The sequence below is a fragment of the Nicotiana attenuata genome, chromosome 6 (assembly GCF_001879085.1).
Source record: "Nicotiana attenuata strain UT chromosome 6, NIATTr2, whole genome shotgun sequence".
NCBI classification, from domain to species: Eukaryota; Viridiplantae; Streptophyta; class Magnoliopsida; order Solanales; family Solanaceae; genus Nicotiana; species Nicotiana attenuata.
Genome location: NC_031994.1, coordinates 3,939,957 through 3,959,418, shown reverse-complemented (window position 1 = coordinate 3,959,418; position 19,462 = coordinate 3,939,957). Strand labels below are relative to the sequence as shown.

General features: G+C 37.1%; 2 protein-coding genes across 3 annotated transcripts; one reads left to right on the top strand and one right to left on the bottom strand.

Annotated features, from left to right (window-relative positions):
* On the top strand, positions 2,818–8,687 carry LOC109226510 (G-type lectin S-receptor-like serine/threonine-protein kinase CES101). 2 transcript variants are annotated; one of them, XR_002068064.1, is made up of 8 exons: positions 2,818–4,227; positions 4,802–4,927; positions 5,348–5,437; positions 5,524–5,708; positions 7,092–7,302; positions 7,385–7,622; positions 7,741–7,874; positions 8,149–8,240. XR_002068064.1 is itself a non-coding variant. In XM_019391287.1 (8 exons), exons 1-8 carry the CDS (start codon positions 3,096–3,098, stop codon positions 8,455–8,457), a joined length of 2,442 nt encoding a protein of 813 aa, XP_019246832.1. In that variant the 5' UTR covers positions 2,821–3,095; the 3' UTR covers positions 8,458–8,687. The 2 variants fall into 2 exon arrangements, 1 of the variants encoding a protein (XP_019246832.1); XM_019391287.1 differs by having other exon boundaries at positions 2,821–4,227; positions 7,724–7,874; positions 8,149–8,687.
* LOC109226509 (potassium channel AKT1-like) lies at positions 9,006–18,956 on the bottom strand. The gene is made up of 11 exons (XM_019391286.1): positions 18,634–18,956; positions 12,482–12,847; positions 12,326–12,383; positions 11,786–12,103; positions 11,451–11,696; positions 11,267–11,365; positions 11,133–11,165; positions 10,845–11,030; positions 10,552–10,746; positions 10,381–10,456; positions 9,006–10,217 (listed from the first exon to the last, which is right to left on the bottom strand). Exons 1-11 carry the CDS (start codon positions 18,831–18,833, stop codon positions 9,316–9,318), a joined length of 2,679 nt encoding a protein of 892 aa, XP_019246831.1. The 5' UTR covers positions 18,834–18,956; the 3' UTR covers positions 9,006–9,315.

Below are 19,462 nucleotides of genomic sequence, written 5' to 3'. Positions count from 1 at the left end.
AGGGTCATGCCGTGCTATGTTTTGACTATTTATGCACGAAGGTACATTTCGTGCTCTGATTTGATTATATTTGCACGAAGGGTCATTCCGTGCCGTGAGATGAGAGCTATGTGAGGGAAAGCACGAAGGGTGATGCCGTGCATTTTATTTGATTGCTTTGGGTGAGATTGAGAGTAAAAGCACGAAGGGTGATGCCGTGCAACTATTGAATTTCTTATTCTTTGATAATTATTGTTGTGCCATGTTTCTTAATTACGTTGTTGAACTTTATATCCAAATTGTACTCTCCCACAGCATGTCCCCCCCCCCCTTTTAACCTATTTAGTTCCGGTATTTTCTTTCCTTTTGTTGCATATTTGTATATAAAAATTGTACAGGTTGGTTTGGTAGTCCTGTCTAGCCTCGTCACTACTTCGTCGGGGTTAGGCCAGGCACTTACCAGCACATGGGGTCGGTTGTGCTGATGCTACGCTCTGTGCATTTCTTTGTGCACAGATCCAGGAGCAGCTTTTGGACAGCAGCAGTAGGATTCTTATTCGGGAGCTATCTTCAGTCCAGGGACTCTCGAGGTAGCCTAGCTGGCGTTCGCAGGCCGAAGTCCCTTTCCTTATTTCAGTTTGTTTTCATTGTATCGAAACAGACATGTGCATTTCTTTCATTTCGACTTGTTGTAGTATTCTATAGTAGTCCGTGAGCTAGTGACACTAGATTTTGGGTAGGGATGTGTTTCAAATTTCCGCATTTTTATATCTTTTGTTAACCTTAAAGTCTTCCGCATTTCTTTAACTGTTGTTAGTATATTATATTGTTGAGGTTGGATAGTGAATGTTTAATGTATGGCTGGCCTAGCTCCGTTAGTAGGCGCCATCACGACGCCCGATGGTGGGAAAAATCCGGGTCGTGACAGTTTATCTCACAAGCAAGACAAATTGTGGATTAAGTAGATTCATACTGTGTACAAGGAGCAGTGTATAAATTCTATGCCTGTCCCTATGAATGCAAGCTGGATGGTGAGGAAGATATTGGAAGCAAGGGAGATCATAAATCAGTTGCCCATGCCATTAGAGGATAAGAAAAGCATCATTAAGCAGATATATCTTCAACTGAGTCCAATGTTACCTAAAACTACCTGGAGAAGTCTAATGTATAGCAATGCTGCCAGACCTAAGGCTATAATCACAATGTGGCTTCAATGCCAAGGGAGGTTACTTACTGTGGACAGACTTAAGAAATGGAGACTCAGTGTAAATGACTCATGTGTGTTATGTCAAACTAACTTGGAGACAAGGAATCATCTATTTGCTAAATGTGACTATGTTAAAAGGTTGTGGTGTAGATTGAGTCAATGGGCAAAGGTACAGAACATTAATAGTTCAACATGGGAGCAACAACTACAGATCATTTGTCAGCACACAAAAGAGAAATCAACTGTAGCAAAACTTCTCAAGATGATGTATGCTGAATATACACATGCTCTATGGAAAGAAAGGAATCAGAGAATATTTCAAGAAATATTCAGAGATCACACAAGCTTGGCAAGGGAGATAGTCTGCATATGTAATTTTAGAGCTATTGGGAATGTAAAAAAACTAGTGCAAAAGTTGTATTTTTAGCATAATTCACTGATAGTAATATGGTCTAGTATGCTAAGATATCATAGTCTTTTCCCTGTAAATCTCATGAGAATTAGCTAGCTGGGAGTAGCTAAGCTATGCTTTGTAATGTCTTCACTTTTGGTGATTAATAAAAAATTTTAATTACCAAAAAAAAGAATTAAAGACTTATACCTCTACTCTCCCAAAGGCACCAAAAAAAAAAGAAGAAGAAGAAGGAGAGAAAACAAACAACGAAGATTTGACTTTCATATATTGGCAATATTATACAATTATGTCACTTAAAAAAATACTTATAAATAATAATTGTCTATATTAAGTATAGACTGTTGACCTTACAAGTAAATTAATAAAAAGGTTATAATTAGTTAAAATATATTAATAGTATAAAACTCATATATCATATACTATCACTATTCATAATTGAAATTCAAGAAATAAACGCGTTAGCTGGGAAGCTATTTAAGCTGGGAAATAAACGCGTTAGCTATGGCCTACGGCCTACCTAAAGAGTTCATTACCTGTAAAAAGTCGATGCTATTAGTTTTTGTCCCCAACCATCTTGCACGTATAATATGACTTATTTATTATTGCTTCCTATTAGTGCTAAAACCAGAATTTTTCATAACAAAAAATTTAAAGAATTACATATATATATATATATACACGAAGAGTTTTTAGGTTGTTCCGAGGGAATTCAATATCAGCCATATCAAGTGTAGTCCGGTGCATGAAGTATGTCGCGTTCACGTAAGGTCTGGAGCCAGGACTTTTATCAAGGGGATCCGAAATATTAAAAAGTAAACATAAGAACAAGTCAACGGGATTCAATATCTACTATTTATGAATAAAATATAAGTTTGACCTTATATTATACTGTAATTTTTCGATGAAGGGGGTTCGGACCTTCTGTCACTCTATCTCCGCCCCTCCCTGGTCGGGGAAGGGCCGCAATCCAAGGAAGTGTGATACATCCTGCCTTGGCTCGAAATTAACATCTGCTTTACAAATTATCCACTCACATCCACACAAATTACAATCTGTTGAATAAATAAGAAGCTAAGCTATGCTGTAGGGTAGTCAACTAATAGTACAAAAAGAGGAAAGCTCAGGTATTCTTCCTAATCAACGTAGAAAAAAAGCGTTAGAAAATGTTCTGCTTCCATATTTTGACCTAGTCAATTTTCAAAAATTTAATAACATGGATTGACCTTTCCTTTCCTGTGAATGACTTTATTAGTCTCCTCACAATATTTAATTCTGTATATACAAAAATAATTTGGTTAATCCCCTTCTGCCATAGTCACGAGTCGCGACTGTTGTCATAATCAACAAGGTTGAAACTTCCAGGAAAAAACTTCGAATTGGGAGGACGAAGAAGTTCTCTTGATCACTTGATCAGTAGCTGATCAGAAGTCGGAGCCCCAGGCTGCAGCCACTACCAAGGGTAGAGGCTGGGGCCGAGGTAGAGGCAGAGCTTTAATGGCATGGCTACAAATCCTACTATTTTGGTGTTGCTGTTTCTTTTTCATAAACATTTCTTATTCCCAAACAGACACAATTTTTCAGGGACAAAATCTTAGAGTTGGAGAGAAACTGGAATCAGCAAACAAGGAATTCAGGCTGGAGTTTTTTAGCCTTGATGCTAATAAAACTCACTATATAGGCATATTCTACAACTTACCTTCTAACATGACATTATTCTCTGATGATTCTCGCCCCGTTTGGGTTGCTAATCGCGACAATCCAATCCCATATGCATCAGGTAATAATCTCACATTGGATGATGAGGGAAAGCTGAAAATTATCTATGGAAATAATAGTTCTGTTTTGTTAAGTTCTAATAATGCAACAGCAAGAAATACAAGTGCCACACTATTCGACAATGGTAATTTTGTGCTGGTGGAGTTGGAAACTAGTGGTTCTGTGAGCAAAACTTTGTGGCAAAGTTTTGAGCATCCTACTGACACACTTTTACCTGGGATGAAAATTGGTAGAAGTATAACAGGGGAAAACTGGTCACTGACTTCTTGGAGAAGTGAAGATGAACCAGCCTCGGGGTCTTTTACGATTGGTATAGACTCAACAGACCAATTGACAATATGGTGGGAGGAACGTGTGTATTGGATGAGCGGACGTTGGAGTAATGGGACATTTAGCAATGTATCGCGAATATCTCACTACGACTATGTGAACTTGAGCTTTGTTTCAACAGATGATGAAAGGTACGTAACTTACACGGTCAGTGGGACTCAAACTTTATCTAGATATACAATAGATTCATTTGGTTTAATCAAAGAAAGAGGAGCAGCAGGACCTTTTGGTGTGTGTATCTACAAGCCTAGTGCTGGTTGTGTGACAGAAGAATCGACCGAGTGCCCAATTAGAGACGATTCATGGTTTGAGAGGAGGCCAAACAGTGTCACTGGTAATAGATTTACGTTTGAAAACAACAACATGAGTTTATTTGATTGCAAGAGAGAGTGTGAGAAGAATTGTTCTTGTGGTGCTTTTGCCTCAACTACAGCTACTGGAACTGGTTGTGAAATTTGGAGTAATGTATCTATCTTGAGTTCACAAAATCAAGATGTTTTCATTCTTGATAGTGGAGGAGGTACTATCATCTTTGCCTCATTATCTTTTCCCTATGCTTTTGGTTAGACACTTTCTAATGCTAAAGAATTCAGGTATTAAATGCAAACAGTTGAATGTGCTTTTTATATTATCTATCAGAAACTTTATACTTGATTTGCCCTCTTGCAATATTTCTATGTCTAGCATCAATGAAGCGGGGGAGGGGAGCCTTGGCGTAACTGGTAAAGTTGCTGCCATGTGACCAGGAGGTAACGGGTTCGAGCCGTGGAAACAGCCTCTTGCAGAAATGCCGGGTATGGCTGCATACAATAGACCCTTATGGTCCGGCCCTTCTCCGGACCCTGCGCATAGCGGGAGCTTAGTGCACGAGCCTTGGCGTAACTAGTAAAGTTGCTGCCATGTGACCATGAGGTCACTGGTTCGAGCCGTGGAAACAGCCTCTTGCAGAAATGCAGGGTAATGCTGCGTACAATAGACCCCTGTGATCTGGCCCTTCCCGGGACTCCGCGCATAGCGGGAGCTTAGTGCACCAGGCTGCCTTTTTCATCAGTAGAACAAGCTCTAACTATGAATTGTGCAATGTGTTTTCCTAGATTTGGTGCCAAGAAGAAATCGGAGCACCTCCAATGTACCGAGCACAATCTCACTTCCTCCAGATTTATCACCAGCACCATCTCCCGATGAAATGCCAATGTCATCTGATTCATCTCCAAGAACTTGTATGTATAGTGTATAAATCTAGTTATTGCATTTTTAACTGAATATTAGCTCTTGAAGGTGAAAACCTTTCTTTTACTGTCCCTCGATATGGTCCATTCAACAAAGAATCATACATTTTAGGCACGTATTCTCTTTTAGTATCTTTTAGTCCGCGTACACACTACTTTCCCCAGACCCCACATGTGAGATTACAGTAAGTTTATAGTTGTTGTTGTTGTTGATTCTCTTTTAGTATCTTCATTACACAATCTAGTCCTTGTTTTGAGTATATCCATCCTTTAGATCATCTGGTTAAAACTGTACAAAGTAAAATGTATCTCACTGTTGCAAAAGTTAAGTGTCCAGGATAGATGCATATATATGACTAAAAATATGCTTTCAAAAGTTTTTGGGAATTTTGACTCATTGTGTTGATGCAGCAATAAAATGGTGGATTTGGCTTATAACTGCAGCTGGCTTAACCATATTAGTAGGACTTAGCTCCCTGTGCTACCTTCGGCGCGGAAAAGGTGAACAATTGAACAATACAGAAGCTTGACACCAGTAAATTTCAATACTTAGCTTTAGATTTCAGAATTTTCTCTTTTACTATCAGGGAAAGCAAAAGCAACAGCTTTGCTATTGCTAAATCAAAGAGTAAATATAGCCAAAAGGAGAAAGAGTGACAAGAAAATGAGCCAAGATGTGCAGTTATACAGCTTTGAGAGCCTGGCAATCGCCACGGACAACTTTTCGCTGGGAAATAAGCTCGGTGAGGGTGGATTCGGACCAGTATACAAGGTAAAACTGAATCTTTCTAAATGAAGATGATTCTTCCAAGCATATATATAGTATATAGACGGAGCCAAGATTTAAAGTTTATAGTCTCGTGATTTCAGTGTTTTTAAGTTATTGTGTTCTAAATTAATAATTTGTACATATTCAATGGATAAAGGGGAGCCTTGGCATCAGGGGCGGCCCTTCCATAAAGCAAGTAAAGCAACCGCTTTAGGCCCCATATTTGTGGGAGCCCCATTTTTTGTTACACCTAATAGAGTATGTATAAGTTTAAAAAAGAGTTCTGTAAAGTGAAAAAGTTTGATTTCTTTTTTAACAAATATAGAGAAGAAGGATTTGCAACTGCTATGATTTGCACCAAGGAAATTGCACTTGATATGAATATTGAACCCGAATTTCGCAAGAAACGTGTGATATATAGGAAGTAACAATTTGATGCAATGTTGATAATGAAATCTCAAAATGTTTCGAAGAGTCCTTTAGAATTGATTACTTTTATACATAATAGACAAAGCTATTTTTTTCACTTCAAAATAGATTTGAACAATTCGAAGCATATGAAAATATTTTTGGTTTTCTATTTGGCATTAAAACTACGATCACTAGATGTTGGAAATTTGAAAACATATTGCCTTAATTTTGGATGTTCCTTAAAGCATAATAATGAATTCGATATTTGATGGTTTAGATTGTTTTTCTGAATTAAAAGTATTAAGAAAAATAGTACAATTAGAAGATAACAGTTTAATTGATACGCTTAATCAAATAAAAAGATTTAATTCTTTTCCAAATGCCTAAATTGCTTATGGAATAATTTTAATAACTCATGTCACCATTGCTTCAGCAGAAAGAAATTTTCAAAATTAAAATTGATAAAATCTTACCTAAGAACAACAATGTCACAAGAAAGGTTAAATGGATTAGTTATATTGTCAATTGAGAAATACTTGTTAGGAGTTATTGACTGTAAGAAAATTATTTATAACTTAGTATCTAAGAAAAGCTAAAAAAAATAGATTTCAAATAAATAATAAAGAAAATTAAAAAGTTAAGGCCCCTCATAAAGTTTGGCTTTAGGCCACAAAATTGGTCGGGCCACCCCTGCTTGGCATAACTGGTAAAGTTGTTGTCATGTAAACGGGAGGTAACAGGTTCGAGCCGTGGAAACAGCCTCTTGCAGAAATGCAAGGTAAGGCTGCGTACAATTGACCCTTGTGGTCTGGCCCATCCCCGGACCCCGAGCATAGCGGGAGCTTAGTGCACCGGGCTTGCCTTTTTACATATTCAATGGATATTTTAGAGTTTGAACCAAAACTACTGGATTCGGCTGAATCTGTAGCCGACACTCTAGCTCCGCCCTATATTGAAATCAGTCATTATTTTCAGGGAGAGTTGCCTGATGGGCAAGAAGTGGCTATAAAAAGGCTTTCAACAAGTTCTGGACAAGGGCTTCTGGAGTTCAAGAATGAAATTTTATTGATTGCAAAACTTCAACATACTAACCTTGTTAGGCTTTTAGGCTACTGTACTCAAGGTGAAGAAAGGATTTTAGTATATGAATACATGCACAACAAAAGCCTCGACTTCTTCCTATTCGGTAAATTTCATATTCGCAAGAAATTTGTATCTTTTTTTAGTTTACAAGTTGCTTCTTTTCAACCTTATAATGATATGAACAGATACTAACAAAAAGGAGCTACTAAATTGGGACACTCGATTCAGAATTGTCGAAGGGATTGCTCAAGGTCTACTGTATCTGCATAAATATTCAAGGTTGACAGTAATTCATAGAGATTTAAAAGCGAGCAATATCTTACTTGATAGTGACATGAATCCAAAGATATCGGACTTTGGCATGGCGAGGATTTTCGGAAGGCAAGAATCTGAAGCTAACACGAAAAGAATCGTTGGAACACAGTAAGTTCATAAACAATGTCTGCAACCAAAAAACTTAGTCATATATACAAAATTTATATTACTCAAAAGTCTGAAATACACTTTTCAAATACAACTTACAGTGGCTATATGTCTCCAGAGTATGCATTAAGAGGCATTGTTTCAACAAAGACAGATGTATTCAGCTTTGGTGTTTTACTCTTAGAAATTGTTAGTGGCAAGAAGAGCAACAGCTGCTATGATTCTGAGCATCCGCTAAACCTCATAGGACTGGTATATTCTCTAAACTTATGAACTTATCTCATGAAATAGTTATGAAGGCTCCTTTCCGTTGGGCTAAAACAGGCTCAAAGATACACTTAACATGGTGCGATATCATCCTCTTTGGGCTAAGCCTGCACGGTTTTCCCATAAAGGCGTCACGCTATTAAGAGTATCCAACATCTTATAAGTAAATCAGTCTTCTTTTCTACTTTCCATGTGGGACTTTGTTTACACATAGCCAACACTTTCTGACTGATGTGCTAAGTCGGTTCTATTGTTTCAGGCATGGGAATTGTGGAGAGAAGAGCGAGCTTTGGAGCTAATAGATGTAACACTAATTGAATCGTGCTCGCGCGATGAAGTAATGAGATGCATTCATGTGGGACTCTTGTGTGTTCAAGACTATGCAAAAGATAGGCCATCAATGTCAAATGTTGTTTCCATGCTTACAAACGATACGAGACAACCACCACCACCACCAGAACGACCAGGATTTTTCATAGAGAGGGGTGATCAACGAGCACAGATTTCCGAAGAAGTAGAAAGATATTCGATAAATGGGCTATCAATTTCAGAATTGAAAGCAAGATAAGTCTCATCTAGGCTGCCTTCACAACCACTGTTAGAGACTGATTCAGAATTTAAAGTCAGTGGAACGAACAAACATACATTTTATTAAAATTTCATCAATATGTATATGGCACGATCTAGAAACAACGAGTGCACCTATATATGTCCCTGGCCATTGCCTAAAAATTAGAAGGCTGGCTCCATCAACATTGAGCTTCAATAATAAAATTCACTCCTGTTTTTATGCCATCTTACTATATCAATAATAAAATGCTATCTCACTATATATTACACAGTTAATTATAAGTCTTAGATGTTGTATCTGAATTTTCTCTATACTACATCTGTATAAATACAAGTTCCATTTTTAAAGGAAAAATACATACAATAAATGGCTATAGGCACCATTATTTTGTAATGTTAGATAATACACTTGTCACTCGTCAGTTGCATGTCACTCATCAGTTATATAAGTCGGTTACCAACTATAGTTATAACGTTAGAGATCACTTGTCGCTCATCAGTTATATAAGTCAGTCACCAACTATAGTTAGAGAATACATTTGTCACTCATCAGTAAGTCCGGTCACCAACTATAGCTATAATGTTAGAGAATACAATTGTCGCTCATAAGTTATATGAGCCGAAAGAGGTTTCAGAGGAGTTTCTGAACTCTCAACTTCTGTAAATTAGACAAAGTGGTAACTGGATGTACACATCCTTTTCACTTACATGTTCACAAATTGGCTGTCAGTAAAATTATAATCAACCTCTTCATCCCAAATTACCAATCTACCCTCCCCCCAAAGAAGAATGAAAATGTATAATTCAAGTAAAAGGAAGATCATATAAAAAAAGACCTATTTTACAATTTTGGTTTTCACCTCAACTCATCACCATTCTGATGATTATTAGTTGCATTGCTTTCTTTATCACTAACAAAAATTAAACGATCGCCGTCCCTGATCAACTCTATATCATCAATCTCAGCTCCATCTTTGCTTACAACTTTGACTTGCAAGATTCCATATCTATTAGGACCAATTTGAAGTAGTTCTTGAAAACTCGGTGGAAGTAAAACAAGCTTACCTCCATTGTCCCCTTTCTCGGGGCAACACACCGTCACTCTAGGAGCGTAAGTCTTGGTTGTCGTGGCACTTACATTTGCCTCGTTTGAAGATAAAACCACGTCAGGCTCATTGGTCTGCACTGCTGACATTATCCCGAATAATGAGTTGTGGAAGTTATTAGTCCTACGTCTAGGACGTGATCGCCCTAATGATCCATCGGATGCTAGAAATGAGACTCCGTGGGAAGCAGGGAAGATCGTTGGCTCGCTTTTGAACCTACCAAGAAACCGAACCCCGTGTCGTTCCTCGGGGATAGGATCAACAGATCGAGTTCTCATCACTTCCCCGGATTCGAAGAGTTCTTTGATGTCTTCATGTCCTTGTTGCTCAGCAAGCTCCCGAGGGGTCCAACCATGTTCGTCAACTTGATCAACGTTAGCCCCTCGATCCAAAAGGTATTTTACTATTTCCATGTTTCCTTCACAAACAGCAACATGAAGTGCTGATGAGCCGTTGACTTTCCGACTCGTGACATCCCCACCATAACGGACAATATCTTTGAGTAAATTCAAGTTGTTCTGTTCAGCAGCAACGCATGCGAAATGTCCCACATCACCAGCTGATAATTTAGCACCGTTGTCAACTAGTAACTTAATCACCGGCTCGTGCTTCCCCAAGATGGCCTCCCACAATGGGACATTGCCTTCTGAATCTGTGTACACAAGAAACAAAATCAACCCTTTGATCTGTGTCGTGGAAAGTTCAGCAAGGTCTGATTAGAAGCTCAAAAATGAGTGGCGTGAGGGGCTTTAGAAGGTGGGGGGGTTTAATTCAAGTAGGGGCGGAGCTCCTCATAGAGTTGAATTGAACAATACCTCTACTGTTGACATCGGCACCAAAATCAATCAGAAGAACCACACAGCTCTCAATTCCTGTAGCCGCTGCGACATGCTGATGAGAGAAAACCAATAAGAAAGAAACGAAATGAGAAATGGATTTTACATAGAATTTATCCTTTGATAACAGAAGTTCATGTGGGAACAAACCAGAGCGGATCTTCCATTGTTATCTGATTCATTTGGATCAAGACCCCGCTTCAACAATTGATGCAACAACAAGTCATCACCTCTAAGCGTTGCGAAACAAAGGGTGAGAGGCAGATCCATTCTACCACGAGCTAGCATGCGTTCTGTCTCCAGAAGAACTCCCTCCATAATTGGATCCTTTATGTCCTTCAAGTGCTGTTCGGCAGAAAGGAAAAAACACGGTAGCCATATTTTAGGCGAATCATGTTAATCGAATTCATCAATGTTAGAAAATGTTTTTAAGGCATTCATACCTGAAGGAGATTATTCATGATTATGGTCCCGTCCCCAACATTAGCCTGAACGATATTCAGAAATGCGGTACGGTTCATACGTAGTAGCTGGCACAGTCTCTTTGTTCGTACCGTAAATAGTTGAGGCCTGTAACAAAGAACCCCAATTTCACCACAAAGATCACCAGTCTTCGCCTCCCCAACAACCTGAAACATCCATTTTACTCTCAGTTCATCGCTTGTGGTTTGAAAAAAATATTAAATGTATATCGCAAATTTAAGGTTCCGCGCATTTGAAATGAAACTTGCCTGTTCAACTCCATTTTTAAGCACCAATAGATCCTGTCAAATAGACTCAACATTAGACTAGTACGATCAAGTAAAATACCACAATTAAGATGCATGCGACGTAAACAAGATTACAGAAAGAGGTTCAAAATTACCACAGCTCCTGTTACAAGAATATAGAAATCCGTTGGTGCTTCATTCTGCAAAATGACATCTTCTTTGGGAGGAAAGTATTCTGCTTTCATTTCCGAGACCTGGAACCATAGAGCAAGCATCAAATGTAAAAGAAAACATGCTTAAAGAGTAAAAAAGTGATTAATTATCTGTTTCCTAAGTTACCAGCTGGAAGAGTAGATCGTTTGACACTCCACGAAACAAGTAAACCTTATCTACTAAAGAGTAGAAAAGAAAATGTGAAATGCTTGATCGGATGGCTTTAGGAAGAGATTCAAGCGTCTCTTGCTGCTGCAGCCCCTCCGAGTCGGTTCTGAACTTCAAGCACAAGTGTGCAAGCATCTGATCTTGGAGACGAGCCGGCAATTGGTTCCTCTGTGCAAAGCTTGAAGCCGCTTGAATTGTGTCTCTCTGTAGCAGAAGAACAAATGCATTTTAGAATGTAATAAAAATTATAGCTCACTGATAAAATAATCGAGCAATACGATAATTTTACTCACAAATTTTCTAGTCCTACTTGTCCCGTGCACGACCAAGTTGGTCATATTTCCTATTAAATATGCTGTCAATCCCAAGTTAAACAGCATGTAGAAAATATCAAAGATCATCTCGCGCGTATTCTCTGGATGTAGATCACCGTAACCTACTGTAGTGAGAGTAGTTATTGACCAATAAATAGAAGTAATATAACGAATCCACAGGCTCTGATTAAGGAAGTCGCCCATAGAAGCCCCAATCCATGTCTTGCTCGGGTTCGGATAATTAGCTGCGATCAGATAATAAAAGCATCCGGCACAGTGAACAGCAAAAAGGGTGACCTATTGAGCAAAAAGAAACAATACGTTAATTAGAATTACAAAAAAAAGAAAAAGAAAAAAAGGCAGCCTGGTGCGCAAAGCATCCTGCTTTCACGCAGAGTCCGAGGAAGGGCCGCACCCCAGAGGGGTGTGATGTAGGCAGCCTACCCTGATACAAGCATCAGTGGCTGATTAAGCCACTTATTATCAGCGCTTAATCAAAGAAGAGCAAAGTGTACTTACACAAACAAGCTTCGCACATCGAACCCAAAAGTAATTGAAGTTCCTATCTTTCTCCAATCTGTTTCAAACAAAGAAAGATAAGGCCGGTATTTACTGAGCTTTTAAGGAAAATATATGCATATATAGCGTTGATCACTCGAAGCCTGAGCAATTTACCTGGAAAACAATGCACTAACTCTTCGTAGACGCCAAAGACGAAGCATATTGAATAAGCCATATTGGCGTAAAGGTTTCGGGGAGATCTTCTGAGCGAGTTCTGAAGGGATTGTTGATATGACATCAAATAAAAACCAAGTACTTCCATACTTCCAAGCAATCTTTTTATGATTATCGACAAGTAGATACGTGGTTCTATCCAAGTAAGCCACAAAGAAGGTAAGAACGATATCAATCGCGAAGAATCCATTGACAACATTGTCGGTCACCGCGAGTGGTCCTGTTGGTTTTTTCAGAAAGCCAAACTCAAATGGGGAAACCCAAGCAGTGTAGACGACGAGTGCAACTAGAAAAGTCTCCCAGAACCTGCAAACATCATTTTAACCTGAGCTGATTTTAGCAAATTCCATGTTCATATATATGAGTCAGACAACTTATCCAGACAATAGATTATAAAATACAAGGGATGAATGGGATTATTAACTATTCAAAATCTCAAGAAAAACGATGACTCGTGATTTAAGTGTAACATGCAGAACTTGTTAGCACGTTTCTGTCAGAAAAATTGTCTCTCCCTTCTCAAAAGGTGAAGTTAAATTTCATGAGGAAACTATTCGAAACGAGAAATTAACAACATTGGTTGCAAAAGTAGATGCAGGATTGTTCTTTTTAAGCAATGTAAAACATAAATAGAAAGTTGTAGTAAGTACCAGTAAATGTTGCCAATAATTTAGTTGTCTAAGAAGTTATATACTGCTGTTAGAATTACCCGTATTAGGCCCCCGAGGCTTTAGTCTAGTGGTAAAACCGCACCATGTGATGTGTGCGTTAGCGCACGTTACGGATTCGAATCTTGTCATAGACAAAAGCCTAGTATTTAAGTAGAGAAGAGTATTCGAATCTTGTCGTAGACACTAGGGCTGTGCATTTGGATTGGATATCCGAAATCCGATCCGATCCACTCTATTTCGGATTTTCGGATTTCAGATTTCGGATTTTCGGATTGGATTCGGATTGACATGTTTTTAATCCGATCCGATCCGAAATCCGAAGTTATATGACCTATATATAAATACTATCCAAAAATTTTAGGGTTAAGTAACCTTATATTCATTTATCAGAGACTGACCCTAGGTTATATCGATGTTGAGTCTCTAGTCTCTTTCGCCTCTCTTCACAGATCTATTCCTCAGTCCTCTCGAACTCGAAGTCTTCATCTCAGTCCGACGCCGACCAAGCTTCCGCCGTCTTCACTCTTCATCTCAGTCCTCTCGAAGTCTCAAGCCAGTGAACTCCAAGTCCTCTCAAGTCTTCACAAACGATTTCCAGTCAAGAGCAGGTGATGTTTCAGTTATCCGGGAAAGTATTTTCTTCATTGTTAAGTGAATATTCAGAAGTGGACTTTAGTTTGCAGAAATATGGTCAAATAGAACCTCTGATAGAAGTTCAAATGTTAGAAGCTTTTGGAATTGAATTCCGGCCTAAAGTTTAGGTCTCATTTGAAATGAAGTTTGCTCTTTATCAAGTTAAAGTGTAAAATTTCTGTTTGAAATTATATTTGTAAACTACACTGTAGTAGAGAACCACCCTGTTGGAAGTGTTGGCAATGATGGCAATGTGACTGCTGTTGGCAAGTTGGGAATTTTAGGCAACTGAGGCAGTGACGGTATTGTTGGCAAGTTTGGAAGTTGCAGTAGGTTGCGAGCTGCATTGCTTGTGTTGATGCTTGATAAGGAAAATAATGCTATGATCAAGAAAAGGATTGAATAGTTGCTAGAAGAAGCCATTCTGTTAATTTGATATATTGTTTTGTTTCAAGGAAATGAAGTAGATAATAGAAGTTGGAAATGAATCAATAATTTGATATATTGTTTTCTTGATCATAGCATTAAAAGTAATAGTTTGAGGATACAGATTACAGTATAGAATAAAATCCAACATAGGATAATTATGCGACAATCCGATCCGACAATCCGAAAAATATCCGATCCAAAGTTTCAAAATCCGATCCGATCCAATGTTAATTCGGATCGGATTTGGATTGCCCTTTTCACAATCCGAAATCCGAAATCCGAATCCGAAATATGCTAAATCTGATCCGATCCGATCCGTGCACAGCCCTAGTAGACACTGTAGTAAATATAAATTAGGCAACCTTACTAACAAAAAAACAAAATAGATATTTTGAGGAACAGTAACTGTCAGTGTATGATTTTGTAAGAAATGTCAAATGATTGAAACCATCAACACGTGAAACCTACAGGATATTATGGCCCCATAGAGTCTGATGTGATGAGATCTTTATTGGTTTTACTAAGATCTTAATCTTGAAAAAGACGGTGCGGTGCACTAAACTCGCGTTATGTGCACGGTTAAGGAAAGGGTCGGAGCACATGAGTCTATTGTACGCAGCCTCATTGTATCTGATATGATGAGATCTTTATTGCCTTTAGTAAGATCTTAATCTTGAAAAGACGGTCCGTTGCACTAAACGCGCTCTGTGTGCGGGGTTCAGCAAAAGGCCAAACCACATTGAGTCTATTGTACACAGCCTCATTGTGCATTTCTATAAGAGGCTGTTTTCACAACTTGAACTCGTGATCTCATGGTCGCGCAGATGATTTTTACCATTTCATCAAGACTTTTCCCTCAAACCAAAAAATCTAGAATAGAAATAAACTAAAGAGCATCTAAGGGTGTGGTCTATTGGTCAATTAAGTAAAACCAAAACTATAGGAAACCTAAGTTTCAAATTCTAATAGAGACAACAAATGTAGGGTACAATGATCCAATATTTCTGCTAGCACGAACAAACTGACTCGGGCACCATTGTTTTGAAAAGAAAAAATAATAGCAATAAAATAAAAGGGGCTAAAGAAAAGGGTTTTTATTCAGTCAAAAAAGGCTACAGGAATAGGAGTAGAAAAGACATAAAGGTGTAATAAGGCAAAAGATGATTTTTGTCTAAGCTACAACATTGGCAGTCAAGAATAGTCAGCTTAGCCTTATTTTGTACCCCACCGACCAGGAAAAAAAAAGGGGGTAAGAATTGAGTCTTTTTTGTGTCGAGCATTCCGCGTTCAAGCAGGATTTGAAAGGACCAGCCACATCTAAGTGTGATGTAGACAGTGTACCCTAATGCAAGTATTAATGGCTACTTCCACGACTATTTGACTTGCTAAACGCGAATAATTAGTAGTAATTGTTTCTTTAATATAAAAATGATAATCGGACCAGTTTGTACATACTTTTATTATTTTATCGGATATTCATTATCTTCTACCGATCTGTCGTCCAAAACTTTAGCAAATGGAGAAAATTATTTTTCATCTCCATTGGAATTTCAACTTTAATTTTCAATTTTTACTTATTTTATTGACGACAAGATCACACAGGCAGCTCGGTACACAAAGTATTCTGCATTCACGCAAGGTCCGGGTAATAGCCACGCCCCAAAGCGTGTGATGTAGACAATCTACCCTAATAAAAGCATTAGTGGCTAATTCCAAGACTCGAACTCGTAACCTATAGGTAAAAATATTCTTACCAACTAGAACACACTTTTGGATACCAAAACAAATAATAAATAAATAAAAATAAAAATAAAAAATAAAAAATAAAAATCTTACCGACTGGATTAGATAATTCAATAGCTAGAACATTCTGAAATTGATTAATTACAAATTTCGAAAAAGAAAAAGGACAGACACGGAGTAAAACACGGAGAAATTAAAGCATTGGAAAGATCTAGCACACGTTACTCAAATATTCAATTTTTTTCTCCAACTGAAAGTCAAAAGAGAAAAGTGGAGCTAAAGGAATTTTCAAAGATAGTCAAATTAAAGTTCATAATATGAAAAAATTTCGTAAATTGAACCTTTGAATCAATCCTATTCACAAAATCAAGAATAATAAGTTTCGAAAGTTAATGTAAACTTGAGAGAGATTATTAAAAAAAAAAATAAGTATAGTCCTTGAGGCTTAAAAATAAGGGTAAAATAGAAAATTGTCCCGTCGACCAAAGCTAATTGCACTTTGTAACCAAAAAGTGTATAAAATATGTATATGTATGTATATATTACACACACACACAAAAATATATATATATATATATATATATATATATATATATATATATTATCGATAATTATTTTTGGAAGCGGATAAAAATTATACATTTAAAAAAAATCATAGACGTTCTTTTCAACAAGCTCACGGTAAAATTAAATAAAGATGAATGAACAAAGGCTTCAAATTAAATAATGCAAGGTGTCGGTAATGTTGTGAAAAATAACATTGTGGTGGAGCATACTAGAAGATCATTTATTAAAAAGTGATAATAACGAGAGAGAAGACTAAAACCAGCTTTCTACACGGGAAAATAAACAACAGAAAGAAAACAAAAATTTGTTTGGTAATTGTTATGAGAAACATAGTATGTTCAGATTTTTTTTATATGTTTGGTAGGCAAAATTGTTGTAGCATAATACACAAATACGCCCTCAAACTTGGCATCAGCTAGCAAGTATGCCCTCCAACTTTACGTGTGTACAAGTAGGCACCTCAACTTATATAAAGTTGAGCATATAAACACAAATGCAGACGTGCCATTGACGTGCCACTAACGTGGCACAGAAACTTTGGAGGTGGCAGACAAAGTGAAGACAAGTTGAGGTTCGTGCTTGTGCACGTCAAAAGTTGGAAGGAATACGTGGCAGTTGAGACCAAATTCGAGTGTCTATTTATATAATTATACTCACTAATATTTTTCTATCTTGATTAGCATAGTTCTCGTTAGTTGTGTCAGTTGGAGGTAACATATATTTGATTGATAGCGGACGTTAAGCTGACGGACACCACCGTCATAAAAAAAATCATATTTTCTACATTATTATCAAGAATTAAGAAGCATTAAACACCGATTCGTGTTATTCATTCAATCAACTACACTTTGTTTTTTCTTAAAACACTAGCCGCGTGGCTTCCTATCAGAAATTTTTCTATTTTCGAAACTCTGAATAACTAGACTCAATCCTAAATTTGTTTCCCCACTATATCAACCCTTCAATTCCAACTTTTTTATTTTTTACAATAACTAAGAAATCACAGAGACACGATTCAAAACTCGTTGGATAATGGATCGGTTATTTCTAATCTTTGGTGAAAGAGTACTCATCATAATCAAGACTATTCTTTTCTTAATTCAAGAACTTTCTCAAATATTTAATATTCATACAAAAGAAGATATGAGAACACATATAGACATATAAACAAAGTGTCAGAACAAAGTGGAGAAATTCCTAATAAAGAATGGCACGAATCTGAATTAGTCGGACTAATGGTTTCAAAACTATTTAAAAAGTTGACAGATTAAAGAAAGAATTGAGAACTTCAGGATAAAAAACGACATGAATCTGGATTAGTCGAACAGTGGTTTCAAAGAATAGTTAAAATAGTTGACAAAACAAAGAAAGAAAAGAGAACGACACGAATCTAAATTAGTCGAACCAATGGTTTCAAATACTTGTTAAAAAGTTTACCGAACAAAGAAAGAATAGAAACTTCCGGATAGAGAATGGCAAAAATCTGAATTAGTCGGACCAGTGGTTTCAAATACTAGTTTAAAAAAGCGGACAGAAGAAGAAAGAATAGAAAACTTCAGGATAGAGAACAATACGAATCCGAATTAGTCGGACTAATGCGGTTTCAACTACTAGTTAAAACAGTTGACAGAACAAAGAAAGAATAGAGAACTTCTGGGTAGAGAACGACACGAATCTGAATTAGCCGCACCAGCGTAGTTTCAATTACTAGTTAAAAGAGTTGACAGAACAAAGAAAGAATAGAGAACTTCCGGATAGAAAACGATACGAATCTGAATTAGTCGAATCAGTGTAGTTTCAGATACTAGTTAAAAGAAAGTTGACAGAACAAGGAAAGAATAGAGAACGATACAAATCTAAATTAGTCGGCCCAGTGATTTCAAATACTAGTTAAACGGCATGAATCTGAATTAGTCGGACCAGTATGATTTCAAACAACAGCTAAAACTAATAGAGAGAACGACACGAATCTGAATTAGTCAGGACCAGTATAGTTTCAAAACACTAGTTAAGAAGAGTTGGACAGAAAAAAGAAAGAATAGGAAGAACCTGTAATGACGATCATAAGGAGAAATAATAAACCGTTGAAGTTTAACTCTTCGATTACTTCTAGCACCAAGAGAAGGAAGAATACCAGTAGAAAGACTATAATGGCTACTTTCTCTACTCAATTGTTCAATTTCTTGTGCTGCACCACACATAGAAACTCCTAAAACTCCAAGATTACTATTTCTTCTCACATCTCCCATTTTTCTAACTATTATTTTTTTAGCTCTTTTTTTCTCTCTTGTTTTTTTCAGACTTTTGGCTTTTATATATATAGAAAGATGGAGAATTCGAAGATGTAATCATAGGGTCTAAAAAAGAAAATATTTATTGAGAAAAAGGTTGCTTTTTTTAGCAGACACCTAGCCTTGTGAATATTAATACACGTTGTTGGTAGGTGTTTGACTGATGTGAGAATAAAGAGAAAAAACTTTTACGGATTTTTTTGTTGTTATTTTTGCCTTTAATTAGTTTGTGCACACGTATGGTAATTATATATATTCTTGTCTTTTTTGTAAAGATTCGAACTACTTACCCTTTTTTCCCCTTATTAAGGTGGCTTTATTTTGGTATAAATTCTATTTTTGTTTGTTTTTAATTACCATCTAGTACTCGGTATAAACTGATATAATTAATGTGTTTTTTATCAGGTTTCTCCATGTCAATTTGTAACTTGAATCTGAAATCTTGGAGCAACGGAAAAATTGTCATTGTATGACTTATAAGTTACGGGTTTGACCCGTGAAAGCAACCACTAATATTTGCATTATTATTAGTTGTCTGCATCAGACCCCTTACAACTTGTTTGAATGATTGTTACATGTTATATTGT